Source organism: Chrysemys picta, chromosome 5 (assembly GCF_011386835.1).
Source record: "Chrysemys picta bellii isolate R12L10 chromosome 5, ASM1138683v2, whole genome shotgun sequence".
Classification (NCBI taxonomy): Eukaryota; Metazoa; Chordata; order Testudines; family Emydidae; genus Chrysemys; species Chrysemys picta.
The window spans coordinates 71,397,396-71,415,457 of NC_088795.1; the positions used below are offsets into that span (position 1 = coordinate 71,397,396).

Sequence of the window (18,062 nt, forward strand, 5' to 3'; positions counted from 1 at the left end):
GAACTTTGTGAGTTGCTGTCCCCTGCCCTGAAGCGCAGTGACACCCGGTTGCGAGCTGCACTGAGTGTACAGAAGCGAGTGGCCATAGCCCTGTGGAAGCTTGCAACGCCAGACAGCTACCGGTCAGTCGCGAACCAGTTTGGGGTGGGCAAATCTACCGTGGGGGTTGTTGTGATGCAAGTAGCGAAGGCAATCGTTGATGTACTGCTGCCAAAGGTAGTGACCCTGGGAAACGTGGAGGCGATCATAGATGGCTTCGCAGCGATGGGATTCCCAAACTGCGGTGGGGCCATAGATGGAACTCACATCCCTATCCTGGCACCGGACCACCAGGCCACCCAGTACATTAACCGAAAGGGATACTTTTCCATGGTGCTGCAAGCACTGGTGGACCACAGGGGACGTTTTACCAACATCTACGTGGGATGGCCGGGCAAGGTTCATGACGCTCGTGTTTTCAGGAACTCTGGTCTGTTTAGACGGCTGCAACAAGGTATTTACTTCCCGGACCACAAAATAACTGTTGGGGATGTGGAGATGCCTATAGTCATCCTCGGGGACCCAGCCTACCCGCTAATGCCCTGGCTCATGAAGCCCTATACTGGCGCCCTGGACACTGAAAAAGAACTCTTCAACTACCGGCTGAGCAAGTGCAGAATGGTGGTGGAGTGTGCTTTTGGCCGTCTCAAGGGGAGATGGAGAAGCTTACTGACTCGCTGTGATCTCAGCGAAACCAATATCCCCATTGTTATAGCAGCTTGCTGTGTGCTCCACAATCTCTGTGAGAGCAAGGGGGAGACCTTTATGGCGGGGTGGGAGGTTGAGGAAAATAGCCTGGCTGGTGATTACTCACAGCCAGACAGCCGGGCGATTAGAAGAGACCAGCGGGAAGCGCTGTGCATCCGGGAGGCTTTGAAAGCAAAGTTCCTGAGTGAGCAGGGTAACCTGTGATTTTATAGTTTGTGTACTGAGAAGCTAAACCTGCCCCCGTTTCTTTACCCAGGTAATGTTGACTATCCTATCCAGTTACATACCCCCTTCACCCCCCCTCCAACACACGTGTCGAAATAAAAATAGTTCTACTTTGTTAAAGCACACCGTTTTCTTTAATACTGTTTTAGCGGGAATTTTTTAAAACTGGGACGCAGACTGTGGTGCGGGGCGGGTCTAGTGTTGTGATGCGAATGCAGCTTCTAAACTCAAGGATTGACAGGCTCCGCTGCGGTGGGATGCTTGTTTCAACGGAGCCTGTCACCCCTCCTGATCGGGACTGTGTGTATGGGAGGTCTATTTGACTTTGTGGCAGGGGGAGGACGGTTACAGATCCCATGCTGTGTGGCTCTGTGATCCTGTCTAAGGACCGGCGCTTAAGATCTGTAACTGCCCTCCCCCGCCACAAAGTCACAGAGCAACCCACCCCCCCCAACATTACATCAAAACAACCTCCCAGACTAACCGGGGCAACTAGTCACTGCATCACTGCACTGTGTATGTGCCCTGCTGCTGTGCCTGCCCCCGACTATGTACCCTGCCAAAGGAGACTGTCCTGTCCAATTTCCAACCCCCTTTCCCCTCCTCCTCCAAAAGAACATGATTGAAACAGTAGTTAACAGAAACGAATTTTTTATTATCAACTACACATGGCATTGGGAGGTGAAACTTGGACGTGGGCTTGTGTCAGGCGGGAAGGAAAGAACTTTTCAAATTTTGGGAAATGAGAGCCTTCTGCTACTAGAGCTCTCTGCAGGGGTGGAGTGAGAGTTAGCAGGGACTCTGCCGCCTCTCCTTCTTTGCACTTTGGGTGAGGTGGGTATGGGACTTGGTGGCGGGGGAGGGCGGTTAGAGATGGACTGCAGCGGGGCTCTGTCCTCCTGCCTCCGTTCCTGCAGAACATCCACAAGGCGCCGGAGCGTGTCCGTTTGCTCCCTCAGTAGTCCAAGCAGCGTTTGAGTCGCCTGCTGGTCTTCCTGCCGCCACCTCTCCTCCCGATCCATGTTGGCTTGGTGCATTCGGGTCAAGTTCTCCCGCCACTGGGTCTGCTGTGCTGCCTGGGCTTGGGAAGAGGCCATAAGCTCAGAGAACATGTCCTCCCGTGTCCTCTTCTTCCTACGCCTAATCCGCGCTAGCCTCTGGGAGTGTGATTCCAGGCTAGGTTGTGAGACAGTCGCAGACGGGGCTGTGGAAATGGGAAAAAGGGAGTGAATTCCTCTGAAAGATAAATGTAGTTGTGAACAAAGAACATAGTCTTTCTCTGTGAACAAGACCATGCACAGCACCTTTCACATGCGCACTCAGCACAAGGTCGAATTCTCGGCCTTCGCATTCTGTGCCTGGGGTCTTGAACAGCACATTTGAGAAGCGAGGCAGCACAACGGAATTTCTGTTGCAGGCAGACATGGTAAGCCGTACACTTGTGGCAGTTTAAAACTTTTATATTACCACTGGCCTCATTTCACATTTAAATCAATGTCAGTCCCTGCTGCCAGCAATCCGGCAAGCGGGAACTCTGCCCCTGTCCCACCCCCTCGCGGCTGTCCCCGGGAATGATCCCTTTCGGCTGCCCCTCTCCCGCCTCCACCGCGTGGCTGCAAACCAGCGGTGACAGTTCTGTAAAGGAACGGGAAAGCAGTCCCAACACTAACATTCCCCTACCTAATTAAAAGCAGGTCACCATGGCCGACATCACCCTGATGAGGATCTCCGAGAGCGACAAAGAGAGAATGCTCCGGGAAAGCCTCCAAAGACCAGGGCCGTATGCCGCCCTGCTGTGCAGAGCAATGATCCCCGAGTACCTGATAATCTCGTGGCGCGGCAACGTGTCGTACTTCGGAGGACCCAATAAGGCCGCTCTCCCCAAGAACCTCATGCAACGGCTTTCAAGTTACCTCCAGGAGAGCTTCATCGAGATGTCCCAGGAGGATTACTGCTCTATCCCCGCACATATAGACCGCATTTTACTGTAGCTGCAGTAGCAGGGAATACACAGTAGAGCGGCTTGTGCAGGACAATCACTGAAAACCGGACATTGCTAGATTTCTTTTCAAAACTTGCACTGCCCCTTACTAAACCGTTAAGCGCCTAGGGCACACTAATCATGAACAACCCATTCTTTTAATTGTTAATATTCCTGTTTTGTTAAAAATAAATGTTTAGATGTTTACAACACTTACTGGCTGATCCTTCACCAGATTCTGTGTCCGGGGTAATGGCTGGGGACGCTTCGTAGGGGATCTCTGTAAGGGTGATGAAGAGATCCTGGCTGTCGGGGAAATCAGCGTTGTGAGATCTGCCAACTGCCTCGCCCTCCTCATCTCCTTCCTCATCTTCCCCGTCCCCTAACATGTCTGAGGAACCGGCCGTGGACAGTATCCCATCCTCAGAGTCCACGGTCACTGGTGGGGTAGTGGTGGCGGCAGCACCGAGGATGGAATGCAGTGCCTCGTAGAAACGGGATGTCTGGGGATGGGATCCGGAGCGTCCGTTTGCCTCTTTGGTCTTCTGGTAGCCTTGTCTCAGCTCCTTGATTTTCACGCGGCACTGCGTTGCATCCCGGCTGTATCCTCTCTCTGCCATGTCTTTAGAGATCTTCTCGTAGATCTTTGCATTCCTTCTTTTGGATCGCAGCTCGGAAAGCACGGACTCATCGCCCCACACAGCGATGAGATCCAAGACTTCACGATCAGTCCATGCTGGGGCTCTCTTTCTATTCCCAGACTGCATGGCCATCACTGCTGGAGAGCTCTGCATCGTTGCCAGTGCTGCTGTGCTCGCCACGATGTCCAGACAGGAAATGAGATTCAAACTGGCCAGACAGGAAAAGGAATTCAAATTCAAATTTTCCCGGGGCTTTTCCTGTGTGGCTGGTCAGAGCATCCGAGCTCGCACTGCTGTCCAGAGCGTCAACAGAGTGGTGCACTGTGGGATAGCTCCCGGAGCTATTAGCGTCGATTTCCATCCACACCTAGCCTAATTCGACATGGCCATGTCGAATTTAGCGCTACTCCCCTCGTCGGGGAGGAGTACAGAAGTCGAATTAAAGAGACCTCTATGTCGAACTAAATAGCATCGCAGTGTGGACGGGTGCAGGGTTAATTCGATTTAACGGCGCTAACTTCGACATAAACGCCTAGTGTAGACCAGGCCTTAGGGAAGATCTGCAATCTGGCCAGTCTGATTGCTCTGAGAAATCTGGATACCTGAGCATTCTGACAAGGAGTCAGAGGATCCTGCAAATTCTGAGGACAGATATTTGGCATGCTATAGTTCTGGGCTGAAGGCCCTTATCCGCATCTTCCTGATGGAAGTCTGGAGTGGTCAGAATCCCAGGAGCCCTTGGATCTGTGATGCGCGCTTTGCGCAACAAACTGAACTTGGTTCCCATGGAGGAGTAGGTTTTTTGCATGAAAATTCTCCTGGAGGAGAGCAAAGTCCTGATCACATTGAAAGATAGGCCAAGTGTAACTAATGCTTTCCTTTCAGTAGCCAGGCTGTCACTTGAAGACTATCTGCATCTGCCCGAGGAGTGAGACTTGGGAAAATAATGTCTGGTCTTGTCAGAAGCTAAAATTGTGCTTCCAGATTCAGTTTTTTATCAGATCAGAAAACTACTCTCTCCTTGGTCGATATGGAATTACCACTGTCACCCTTGCTTCTTCTCACATTATCTTTTGGACCATCTTCCCTAGGAAAGGGAAGGCGGGAGGGATGCATACAGAGGGACTTTTGGTTATCTGTGCAATAGAGCATCTGTCCTTATGGACTTGGTGTCTGCTTCCCAAATGAAGAATTTTGACTGTTTTTCATTCTTGTGATTGGCAAAGAGGTCAACTGAGGGGAGACAATGTCTGAAAGACCAGAATGAAGACTTCCTGGTTCAAACATAATTTTGAATAGTTGACTTTGCATCTACAGAGCCAGCCTGCCATTTGGTTCATCTCTCTTTTCACATGTATTGTCTTTAGGAAGTGAGAGTCTTGTCTGCCCATTCCATTGTCTCCATCGCTTCTGCATGTAGAGCTACCTTCCTTGTACCCACTTTTTGGTTATGTATGCAACCAAGGGGCCATGTTGCATAGCTGGACCAAGATGCCCTCTAGGGAGCTCTGGAATCTCAGTAGAGATAGTTTGATAATTGTGAGCGCCAAGAGCTTGGAGCTATGGTTCTTGCCCTGGAGCTCCAGCTACCTTACATCATTCTGGGTCCCAAGAAGGGCTCACCCTCCCTTCAGACAGGTGTCTGTTGTGACAACCTGCAGGACTAGAAGGCATATGGGAAGACCCCTGCTGACATTCTCTGGGACTGTCCATCATCTTAGGGGATTCAGCACATGGTTGGGAACCAGTACCTGGTCTTGCATTTGCTCCAGGGAATGGTCCCATACTCCCAGAGTAGAGGCCTGGAGACACGTGATATGTGACCTCTCCCATGTGTGAAATCAGCAGGCCCAGTTTTTAGAGATACTGAGCTATGGTTGCCCTCATGGATTTGTCCAGCATGGATATCAGATCCTGGATTTTCTGGAATCTGTCTAGTGATGGGTAGATATATCACCAAAGTATCTACCTCTACTACAAGGTGAATTAAGTTTATGAAGGGTAATCAAGGAGCTTTTCCTAGAGTTATTGCAAAGCCATGTGCTTGGAGGCAATCCAGAGTCTGGTTGTGGCACTGCATACTGTGGCCTGTGAGCTGTGCATACCACCAGCTAGTTAAGGCTCGGGGTATGATAGGTGGATCAGAAAGAAGAGTCTTTGTTACACTAAAGATTGTGTTGATTTGGAGGAAAATTCATCTTAGTTTTCTTGGAAGCTTCTACTCCAGATTTTTCTGCCCTGGTGTTGGTAGCAACCAATGGATTGCTGTGCTGGGTTTAACAGAGTATTGAGGTCTCTCTGCAGTCTCAGCTATTGATTTCTCTAATGTTTCCCTCAATAGTTCTTCACCCATAAGTTTGGATGCACTAGATATCCAGAGAGGCTGAATGATTACTATTCATAGGTGTAACATGACATCATTGTAGCCACCAAGTTAGAATCCATTACTTGTCACAAATCACATCAATGGTTTCACCAAGACAAGGCCCAAGACATCTCACTTCAAGCAAGGGTCATATTCCTAGATATGTGTACCCCAAAGAAAGCTTTCCCACTAAGTATATGAGAAAAAAAAAACAACAACTTTGCTCTGAACAGATATTGCTGAGGCTTTGAAATTGCTGTGCAGTGAATCGTCACTCTTGGAAAGAAGTCCCCTTCTGAAGGTATGACTGTCTTTCACCGGTGGAGCTACTGTTGCACTAACCTTAGGCTCCCAAAAATGTATGGAATTTCTTTGTTTATATAACATTTTAATTTAACATTTGGTTTAATCAGGTTGTTGCATGTGTGATACGTCTTTCCCTGGCTGCATACAGGAAGAGATAGTATACAATTCAGCCTCGTCTGGAGACCACATAACAGATGACTCAACTGTGAAAGTAGCTTGTTAACGCTCCCCAGGAGCCTGAAAGGCCACCTGCTTGTTTCCCCAGGCTGGCTAAAACCCACAGTAGGAGTAACCTACTATTACTTGGAGCTTTACTCAGGAAATCAGGATCATTTTGAACATGGAAAGGGATTTATCATTCATCCCTCTGTAATCTCATGAAGGTGCAGCTCCATGGGGAGGGAATCCTCATGAGCCTCCGTTCTGATCACAGGCTGCTTGAAGTGCACAAGGCTTTAGAGTGGAGTCAGCAGGCGGAGGGAGGGCCGGGGGTGACAGAGCTCTTTTCCCTGGCAGCCCAAGAGTTTATGATTGATTATCAAGAGGCACAATTCCCATTCTTCTGCTGCCTCAAATCTTACCCCTTTCCCTGGCATAGCAACAGTCTTTGGACTACAGGCCAGACAAACTCAATTTTCATTAGGCTGCAGTATCACAGGCTTTTATGCATGCCCAGACATGCTACAGGGTGAGGGTGGGATGGTGACTGCTGAGAAAGACACTCTGAAGGAAATAAACCCTTGCAACTCAGGGCCAGAAGGCAAAGGTGAAGGGGTTTAACCCCTGATTTTCACCCCACTTGCTCATTAACAATAGTAATAACGGCCTCACAAATGATGCACTTGCTTTTGCCTTTTTGGGACCCGGACTCTCCAGGTTTTGCAGGAAGCCCAGATGTGCAAGATCAGATGTGCAATAATTAACCAAGGTTTTATTGTTTAACAAATGCTTCTGAGGAGCCTCAATCCCACACACTTTAATTACAATGAGAACATTTGATTTCAGAAAGGCACTAGAAAGAATGAAACTATATTGTTGATCTCACTACAGCATTTGGTATAATTTCAAAAACTCAAAAATTGTATAATCTACCCACCTAAATAAATCCATGTTGATTTTAAGAGTGGCTATGGAAGATTCATTAATGGTAAGACCTCAGCACAGGAAATTATAAAGTGAGGAAACGTAAACTTCAGGGCTAGGACTACTTTTGTTCTCTATTAATCTAGAGGGAGATGCAAAGTTAAGCCATGAATACATTTTTCCAGCACCACTAGAATCTGAGGGTCAGCAAATACAGAATACAACCAAACTGCAAAATAAGAGTAAGAATAGTGGGCTGCATGCTGTGAAAGTTACTAGTGACCCCCCCTTAACAGAGCAGCCTTTATGTCAACCAGCGGCCATTAGGGGGAAGCAGACACTTCAAGTACACAGTAGCCTGAACTTTTCAACGGTTTTCCCTTCAAGGCCTTAAGGTAGTTGGAGCTGGTCCCAAGCCGGTTGTCACTGACCAGATAGCAAAAGCACGGGTCTGACCACCACCAATCAAGTGTTAACACTGCAAGGACCTTTGTCTGAATGTGTATAAAGGATCTGTAAAATGTGTGTAAGACAGAGTTTTTGTACCAAGGTGCAAAGCTCTCCTTTCTTCTGCAGAATAAAGCAACTCTTCCTTATCCCTGTCTGGCTGTTATTGGCTCTCAGCTAGGTGGACCCGATATTTCGGTAACAATGCAACAGTATTAATTTTAAAACAAATGGATGTAGCATGATGCAAATAAGAAAGGATTTAAATTTAGCAAATTATGACAGAATAGTGGCTTTCCAAACTAGTTTGCTGAGTGTGTTACCACACATAACAGGCAGCATGGGAGAAAGTGCAAGGGTGCTTGTGGGAAAAGTAAAAAACATGCTATCAAGTACTGGCATAGCAGAGAAGGCAGAATAACATAAGGCATAAAAATGGGTAAGTAGGGAGGAGAGCTTGAATGGTAATATCAAGAAACTTAAACTTGAGATGGTGAAAGGGGGACCCAGTGGAGGGACTCAAAAGAGGTGACAAAATAATGCGCCCGGAAGATATTTTAGCAGCAATGTTTTAAAAGGACGTGAGTTGGGAGCAAAATCCATGTTAGGAAAGCCCGAGATGAGGCGACTGTAGAAGTCAAAGTGAAGATGAGAACCTAGACAAGGTTTTAGGTGTGGATAAAGCAAAAAGGCAGGATCGTGAAGACACTGCAGGAAGAAGCCTGGATGTCTGGGGCTTGAGAGTGTGTGGAATTGAAGATATCACCCAGTTTTATTTGGGAAAAGTACAATGCTTGGTGTGGACAGAAAAGCATAGCTATTAGAATGCAGTTCGGACAACTTGGCATCAGATCCATCAACATCTTAGTTCCAATAGTAGCTCCAGTGCAAGCCACTGCAAAAGCAGTGAACTTGCATTTTCTACTGGCAAGTGTGTCTTCAACAGCAAGATGTATTTATAGGGAAGTATATTATAGATTTCATAGTAGAGAGAAACAACTGAGTCAACTATCCAAAGCCGCCACCCCCAAAAAACAAATTGTCATTGTAATTGTTTTCTGTTGAATTACAGAAGGCAGGCAGTGGGTATGTTTGTATTATCTGAAAAATCTTTTAACTCACATTATTTCAAAAATTAAGAAAGAGGATAGCGTAATGATCTCAACCTCTGGTTTGAAATACCTAGGCTTTTTGGAAACATTGGTTGAAATCCTAACAGGAGAGAATCAGCCCTTTCATTCTTTAGTGGTAGATAAAGGAGTTTCCTGCAGTTCACTGTATGTGGAAGTCTTTTAGATAAGGTCTTATGACACAGGTCTTAACTCCTCTGCATAGGCAATGAAGATCGCAATACCTTTTTTGGGGGTGGGTTGGGGGAGGGGCATGTACAAGTAGGGATTTCTCAAAGTTGTTGGCCCAAGTTTTCACCCCCCAGACTGTCGAACAATGTAAAGTACAGCATTTGGAAGCTGCTGTTAGATGTAGTGGCATTTCAGTGGTATTGCCAGTGTATAGTTTGTAAAGAGGTTATACATTAAAGTTCTTTACAATTAGTAGACATTAAAAAACCGTAAAACATTTTGCACAAAATAATATTGTCCAGAATTTCACATGGTGCTTTACATTTTGTCCAATCTCATACAGAAGTAGTAAAGCATCCCTTTTTGGCTTATAACATCGATTATTAATGTAACAATTCTTTATGCACAATGTAAACAGAAAATGAGGATTTGGGATGTTTTGTTTTTAAATCCCTTTACTGTAGTAGAAATGGAGGATTTGTAACTTGATGATTTCCTTTCTAGAGCTGACCATTTCACTCTTCTGTGAGTCTAGGGCTGTGTCTATAAATACTGAAGTCAGTTTAAAGTTGTCCATGGGGCTATGGACGTTTTTCCGTAACTGGTGTTCTTCGGGATGTGTTGCTCATGTCCACTCAACTTAGGTGCGTGTGCTCACCATATGCACCAGTGCCAGAAGTTTTTCCCTCAGCAGTATCCATAGGAGGACTGGCTCTGGCTCCCCCTGGAGTGGTGTGCATATGCCGCAGCATATAGGCCACCACCAGCCCCCTCCACCCTCAGTTCCTTCTGGCTAGAAACTCTGACAGTGGGGAGGGAGGGCGGGTTGTGGAATGGACATGAGCAACACATCTCTAAGAACACCAGTTACAGAAAAAAAAAAATAACTGTCTTTTCTTGTTCAAGTGATTGCTCATGTCCATTCAACATAGGTGACTCCAAGCAGCGCCCATGGAGGAGGGTAAGGAGTTCATGGACATGAAGATTGCAACACAGCTCTGCTGAACCAAGCATTGTACTTGGCCTCCTGAGTGATGGCATAGTGGGCCGTGAATGCGTGCATGGAGGACCACGTTGCAGCTTTACAGATGTCCGGGATCGGAATGTGTGCCAAGCGGCCGCCGAGGATGACTGCGCTCTAGTCAAGTGGGCTCTAATGATCGGCAGTGGCGGGGTCCCTGCCAGCTTGTAAAAAGCCCTTATGGCAAGAGGTGATCCAGTTAGAAATCCTCTGCGTGAACACCAGGAGGCCCTTCATCCTATCAGCTTTAGAGATGAAAAGCTGATTCGATCTATGGAAAGGCTTTGTCCAATCTAGGTAGAAAGCCAGGGTCCTTCTTATGTCCAAAGCATGGAGGTCTCTCTCTTCACTAGCCTCATGGGGCTTAGGGCAGAAGACCAGAAGGAAGATGTCCTGGCACATGTGGAAAGCGGACACCACCTTGGGAAGGAAAGCCGGGTGGGGCCAGAGCTGGACCTTGTCCTTATAGAAGGCCGAGTACAGCGGTTCTGAGGTCAGGACACGCAGCACGGAAACTCGCCTTGCCGATGTCACTGCCACCAGGAAAGCTATCTTCCATGATAGGTGAGATAGGGAGTGCGAGGCCAACGGCTCAAAGGGCGGGCCTGTGAGCCTAGACAGAACCAAGTTGAGATCCCACTGAGGGACCAAACTTGAGGAAAAAGTCTCTCGAGACCTCTGAGGAACCTGACCGTCACGTCATGGGAGAACACTGTCTGCCCCTGGACGGGCAGATTAAAGGCGGAGTTGGCCGCCAGATAGATGCACCTTGATAGAGGAGTGTGCCAGGCCCCTGGTTTCTCAAATTAAGCAGGTAGTCTAAGATTGACTGAACCAAAGAATGCAAAGGGGAGATGCCCCGTTCGGTTACCCAGTGGGAAAACTTCGTCCACTTTGCCAGGTAGGTCTGTCTAATGGAGGGTTTTCTGCTTCCTAGGAGGACCTGCTGGACCCCCTCCGAACAGGTCCATTCCTCAGGGTTCAGCCACGCAGTATCCACAATGCAAGGTGGAGAGACGCGAGGATGGGGTGCAAGAGGTGACTGTGGTCCTGTGACAGCAGGTATGGTCAGTCTGGCAGGGGCCATGGGGGGACTGCTGCCAAGCTCAACAGCATGCCAAACCAATGTTGGCGCGGCCACCCTGGAGTGATCATGATAACCCGCATCTTGTCCCTCTTGATTTTCGCTAGGATCTTGCTGATGAGCAGAATCAGAGGGAACACGTACATCAGGCTTCCTGCCCACGTCAGGAGGAAGGCATTGGAGAGGGAGCCCTTGCCCAGACCCTATCTGGAGCAGAACTTGTGGCACTTCATGTTCTGCCTGGTGGCAAACAAATCCTCTTAGGGAGATCCCCACCTCTGGAAGGTCATGCTGGCTACCTGCAGGTGGCGCACCCACTCGTGGTGAGAGGAGAAGTCCCTGCTTCGATGATCTGCTAGCATGTTCCTGGCACCCGGAAGGTGACACGCTTCTAGATGGATTGCGTGGCTGATGCAGAATTCCCAGAGACGGAGTGCATCTTGGCAGAGGGTCAAGGATCGTTCTCCGCCTTGCCTGTTGATGTAGAACATTGAGGCTGTGTTGTCTGTGAGGACTCTGACCACTTTACCCAACAGGTGAGGTAGGAAGACTTGCGCATGCACTGTGCACCACCCTGAGCTCTTTGACATTTATGTGTAGCGTCGATTCCCCTGGGGACCATATACCTTGGTTTGGAGGGTGCCGAGGTGCGCCCCCCAGCTGAGGTCTGAGGCATCCGAAACCAACTCAACTGAGTGAGGAGTGCTGATGAAGGAAACACCTTCCAGGATTTTCCCGGGGTCGGCCCACCATCGCAGCAAGGAAAGTACCATTGCAGGGATGGTAACCACCTTCTCAAGGTGGTCCCTGGACTGGGAGTAGACCGTTGCCAGCCATTGCTTCAGGCATCACATATGCACACGCTGCCATGTGACCTAGTAGGTGCAGGCAAACTTGGACGTCAGGGGAAATGCGGAGACTTTCGTGATAAGGTCAATCAGTCTCCTGAATCTCTCCAGTGGCAGGGATGCTCTGGCAGAGGTTGAGTCGAGCACCGCCCCGATGAAGTCTATCCTCTGTACTGGAACCAACGTGGATTTTTTGTCGTTCACCAACAGGCCGAGGCAAAGGTACATGGCCAGCAGCACCACAACATCCCCTTGGACCTGAAGTTGCCCTTGACAAGCCAGTCGTCAGGGACAGGTATATCTGGATACCCCCGACATCTGAGGTAAGCCACCACCATCCATGTGCACTTGGTAAATACCCACGGTGCTGTCAGTAGGCCAAATGGAAGGACCGTGAACTGATGGTGGTTGAGACCTACTGTGAACCAGAGGAAGCATCTGCGTCCCTTGAAGATGGCAATGTGAAAGTACACATCTTTCAGACCGAGGGCGGCATACCAGTCTCCCAGATCCAGGGAGGGGATGATGGAGGCCAGGGAGACCATGTGTAACTTCATTTTCACTAAGGAGCAGTTCAAGCCCCATAGGTCTACTATGGGCCGCAGTCCACCCTTGGCTTTGGGGATTAAAAAGTATCGGGACTAGAATCCCTTGTTCTGTACTCCACAGGAACTACCTCCACTGCACCCAGCTGCAGTAGACCCTCTACCTCCTGCGTGAAAAGGTTCTCATGAGAAGGGTCCCTGAAGAGGGATGGGGAGGTGGGTTGGGAAGGGGGGCAGGGGTAGAAAGTAACTGAAGAGTGTAACCCTGTGCCACCATATTGAGGACCCATCGGTTCGATGTTATAGACGCCCACACAGGGCGTAAGGAAGTAAGGTGATTGGTAAATAGAGGGGAGGAAGGATCTGGGGAACAGTCTGGTAGGTCACCCTCAGGTGTAACCTCAAAACAGGCGCTTGCCTGTCTGCTTACTGCAGGTTGAGCCCGACTAGGATGTAGATGGGGGTTGGTGGCCAGGGCGCCTCTTGTAGCCCCTGGATTTTTTGGTGGGGAAGCTCCTGGCAAGGGCAGCTCCCCTGGCTATGAGGTTGCTACAGCTTAAACTGCTTGCAGGAAGGGCCGGGGATGTACAGGCACAGTGTTTTCAGGATCGTGCGGGAATCTTTCAAGCCATGGAGTTTATTGTCCGTCTGTTCTGCGAACAGGGCCTGCCTGTCAAAAGGGAGGTATTGCATTGACTGCTGAGCCTCTGAGGAAAGACCAGAGAGGAGCAGCCAACCAGATGGCTGATGCTATGGTATGGGCAGTGGTGTCCACCGCGTCTGACGCTGCCTAGAGAGCTGCTCTGGCTGCAGTCAAGCTGTCATCCAGGATCGCCCGGAACTCCTTCCTAGAAGCCTCAGGAAGGGCGCTCTCCAACTTGGTCATGGCCTGCCACATATTAAAATCATAGCAGCCTAGTAGGGCCTGATGGTTGGCCACCGGCCACTGTTGACTGGAGGATGAATAAACTTTATGCCCACACAAGTCTAGTCTCCTTGAGTCTTCACTCTTAGGAGTAGCCCCAGATTGACCCTGTCTCTCCCTGTAGTTGACTGGCTCTACCACTAAGGAATTGGGAGCAGGATGGGTATAAACGAATTCATGACCCTTGAATGGCATGAAGTACTTGCGCTCTGCCCTCTTGGAGATTGGAGGCAAGGAGGAGGGGGTTTGCCAGAGGGTCTTTGTAATCTTTGCAACCCCCTTATGTAGGGGCAAAGCTACCCTGGCTGGGGCTACGGGGCAGAGAACATCAAAGAGGCTCCTCTAACTCCTCCACCTGGAGGCCCAGCTTGGCAGTGACCCTCTAACAGCTCCTGATGTGCCTTAGCATCATCCTGGGGAACCAGTGGAGGGTTCTCCTGTCTGGCGATGACAAGGAGGAAGCCAGTACCAAGAGGTCCTCCACAAGCAGAGATGGTCCGGCGGCTTGCTCGCCCACTTCCTCCTGTGCCTGTGGGGTGCCTGCAGCTGGAGGGGGGCAGGAGAGGGAGGTAGCCCATCTCTCCAAAGCTCTGGATACTGAGCAGGAGGCCTGAGTGAATCCCCATTGGTTCCCTGGGTACCACTGTGCCAGCCACGGAGCCGGCTGTGGTGCTGTCAACGTAGGTATTGGAGCTTGTCCTGCAGCTAGGGATCCTCACACTGAACCTGATCTAGATGCCGAGTGGTAGCTCCCCTGTGACCAAGACTGGGCTGAGTAGTGGCTTTGTCCCACTCAGTACTGGCCACTCCTCCCGGAGTTGGATCTGGCTGACCTCGAAGAGTGCCTGGACCGGCGGATCCGCAATGGCCCCGGGCCAGCGATCTACGCCTCACGCTTAATGTGGAGTGGGACCGGGAACCAGAGCGGGCTTGGTGTCAAAGATGCAGCTGCATGCAGTGATGCCACCCTGGGGGATTGTCCCTTGACCTGTCCCTGGAGTGGTACCAGTGCTGTGGAGATTCTGGGCGCCAACTCCGAAACTCCTGCTGCAGGGCACATGCCTCCAGATGTCTGCACCTGGTTATCGGCGAGCCACACCTCGAGCCTATCATTGTCAGACACATGTCGGCTGCAAGAGGGCGATCGTTGGCCAGACCTCCCCTGCAAAGGGAAGCGTTGCCATAGAGGTGGAGATTGTGGTGGACCAACCACAGGTTTACACCATGACCAGGGCCCTGCAGGGGCCAGAGTGGGCAGCACCAGGAGGGACAATCTCTCGTGCCACTTGGAGGGTCTCCAGCGTGGATGGTACCCGGGACCAGAGGCTCTGACAATATGTCCTGAATCAGAACGCCTTTGCCTGGTAGATTGATGGTCCCCATACTGGAAGCAGTAGTGGAGAACTCTCTTTCTGCGGCTCTTAAAAGTTTCTTTGCATACGAAGCACCTCTTGGCTTTCAGTTTGGCCTACTCTGCTCTGGTGGAGGAAAGGAGTGAAGAAATTGAGGAAAGAAGCTCAAAACTCAATTTGCAGTAAACAGGAATTTTGAGTGCACAGGGCTTAAGGATCAGACCCACAGTGGACTAATTTTTTATTTTAATTTTTTTCTACAATGGAAAGTCATTGCAAAATGAGATCCTCAACAAGCGATCTTTTTCCTTAAATAATTTTAGGCTCAGAACTTACTGGGACTTAAAGAGTGTTTCTTTAAATAAATTGCCATAACTTACATTCAAAATACTACACATGCTATGGACAACCTCCTCTTATAATTGGCTGGGGTTTTATGTTAATTGCCAACCAAGTATTTAAACAATTGACATAAACATTTCATTATTCTACACAGACTGAAACCTGCAAACATTGGTATTGATCCTCTTCTAGTGTACAAATAGACAGATTAATATTTTTTAAAATGTGGAGAGATTGATTTTTCCCACACTTGAATAATATTCTTATTTGCTATTTCATGCAAACTTAAATTAGCATTTGAGGGATTTAGGAGAACTCAGAATTGGTTGGAAGGCCTTAAGATTATTCTTTTTTTTAAATGTGAAAAATATGCATGTATTCTGCACAAAGAGTTAACTGACAAAAGTACTATCATCATCTTAAAAGCTTGTATTCCACTCAGTATGGCCAAACTTACTTCCTACTCTTATAGGAAGCAAGCCATGCCTAGTGTAGGTTGTGTGTGAGAAGTAACACACATTTAAGTGAAATTCTGGTTCCACTGAAGTCAATAGCAAAATTTCCGTTGACATCACTGGGCTAGGATTTCATCTCAAGAATTTTGTGGAAGTTCAATATTCTAGAACAAAAGCATCCAACAGCCAATTTGATGTATATTTGTGGTCTAAATGGCATATTCAGATCCTGAAGAATCTGGGATTTTTTTTTTAATCTTGTTTCTAAACAATTACAAAGATAACGTTGAAAATATGAACTAGAACCAGTGTCAAAGGGTGCATCTGAGTCTGCAGACAGCTTGAAACAATGAATTTAAAAGGTGAGAGTTCCCCCATTCCCAATTAATTTTTTGTACAGTTATCTCTATAGACATTTGAAATGTCAAGCTTAACTGCTTCACTGTTGATCATTTTAGTTGACAAAATGGGGAAGAGGAAGAGAATAAAGCCTGGAGGGAAGAACAGAGTTGTTGCAGAAAGTGAAATGCAGAGGGAATAAAAAAAAGAAGACAAAGAGAAACAGAGAAAAGATGGGGAAAGAAGAGAAACACAAGAAAGGAAGAGCATGGGTCGTAAAGGTGAAGTTAGTATTGTCTGATTTAGTAGAAAAATTAAGGTATTGAATAAATAATAACTGAAAGTTTAGGTAATATATCATGACCATTTACCTCTGATCTTTGTACAAATCTCCCACTGACATCAGTGGGATCTGATCACTGTGGATTCCTAAATTTATAACCCAGCCAAGGGAAAAATGGATTTTGACCCTCTTCCTCCAATTAATTTGACACTCTGGTTCTAAAACATGTAAAGAAACAAACAAGTCCACAGAAGCAAAAAGAATTTAACATTGTTTTACCCCCTATCCCCTGCAATGGGCAAGAAAGGAATTTTTAACAGTAATAATAACATAAAAATAAACAGTTATACAAAAATCAAGTATTTATTTATGAAGATTAGAAATAATGTACACATTAACTTTCACTTAGTGCTAAAATAATTTGATTTTTAAATTATTCCAACTGAGATTGCTATTACTCAGGGTTTGAAAATCCATCTGTCTCCAATAGGGTAACTGAAAATTATAAGTTTCATTTGATCTGTAATATTTGACCTGTTGTACACACAGACTAGCAACACTTTCTAGTCATTGTCTCTGGGGGTGAAAAAAAAACACACACCTTATTTTGCCAGTATGGTGCTCCCTCTGACAGAGGAACAGAGTACAGGGAAAATCTAGGTTTATATTGTCCTGGGAAATCACACAACAAATCATCAGTGTCAAAATGACAACAGTAACACGGTATTTAAGTGTTTAACATAGATAAATTATCCCATTTTGTTTTTCTCTGTATGGCAGGAGGGGGAAAAAAAGAGCAGCCTTAACTTTTGCACAGCTTTATAGTTAGAGAAGGTAGCAAAATTTGAAGTATTAATGTCTCTGCTAGAAAGATTATGGCAGAAACTCTCCGGTTCCAAATGAATTCCATTACTCCTTTGAAAAAAAACAACAACTTTTTTCAGTGATGTGATAAAGACCAGTTTGCCTCAATTTGCAAAAGCTATTAAGATAGTTTAGGTGACACTGGTTAAAAAGTGACAAATTGAAACTTCAACATGCTACCAGTTTTATTCTAAAAAATGTGAAATATTCAAACTTGGGCCACTGATACAATGTGATTATTTAAATACAGTCTAACTGGTCTACTGAAAATGAAATACAATCTTTAGTAGGGATAAACAGAATTATTTTTAGTGTGTAAGTGAAGAGCTAGAAGCAGGTATTTTCAAAACATGGTAATCCTTTTAACTCCTTACACCTAACAGCCAACAGTTAATATGGGAAGGCCTCTATTACATGATAAATCTATCTTGATTTAAAAAAACAAACATCTTCTGGGCCATCCTCTGTATACTTTGGTTGAAATTTTTAAGATAAAGTGTAATTTCTGCAGCAGGTAACTTTAAAAATGAGGACACATAAAAGGAAATACATAAACATCTCATCTGAAATATAGGCATGTTTTTCCATCTTCTTCATGTAATCAGCATGCTTTACTTATGTCTCCCACTTTCCTGCTCCTTATTCAATTACATTTTCCATTGTAACTCGCAATTCTGCTGTACAGAATCCAGACACCTACATATCACACTTCCTGAGTCAGATTTATTCATCATTATCTGTAGAGAGGGGGAAAAAAAGACAAATTTAGCAGATTCAATAAAACTTAATAAGATAAATAGTTAAGTAAGCAACCATATATGATAAAAATTCTATTACAAAATAAGATTGAAATGAACTTTTTTTTTTTTTTTAAACAGATTTCAAAACAGCACTGAAAGCACTATGCA

At 46.9% G+C, this 18,062-nt stretch overlaps 2 protein-coding genes across 9 annotated transcripts in view; both read right to left on the bottom strand.

The window, feature by feature from the left end:
- Positions 1–1,608: 1,608 nt before the first annotated feature.
- On the bottom strand, positions 1,609–3,875 carry LOC135983675 (uncharacterized). The gene is made up of 2 exons (XM_065596542.1): positions 3,171–3,875; positions 1,609–2,176 (listed from the first exon to the last, which is right to left on the bottom strand). The coding sequence occupies exons 1-2, from the start codon at positions 3,745–3,747 to the stop codon at positions 1,701–1,703; spliced, it is 1,053 nt and encodes a 350-aa protein (XP_065452614.1). The 5' UTR covers positions 3,748–3,875; the 3' UTR covers positions 1,609–1,700.
- A 12,762-nt stretch (positions 3,876–16,637) lies between these two features.
- The window catches only part of NEK1 (NIMA related kinase 1), a 142,206-nt gene continuing 140,781 nt past the window's right edge, over positions 16,638–18,062 (bottom strand). For all 8 annotated transcript variants that reach the window (XM_065596545.1, XM_065596544.1, XM_065596547.1 and 5 more), the window contains one exon: positions 16,638–17,891. In XM_065596545.1, coding sequence (XP_065452617.1) covers positions 17,878–17,891 — 14 coding nt within the window. In that variant the 3' untranslated portion in view covers positions 16,638–17,877. The remainder of the gene's footprint in view (positions 17,892–18,062) is intronic.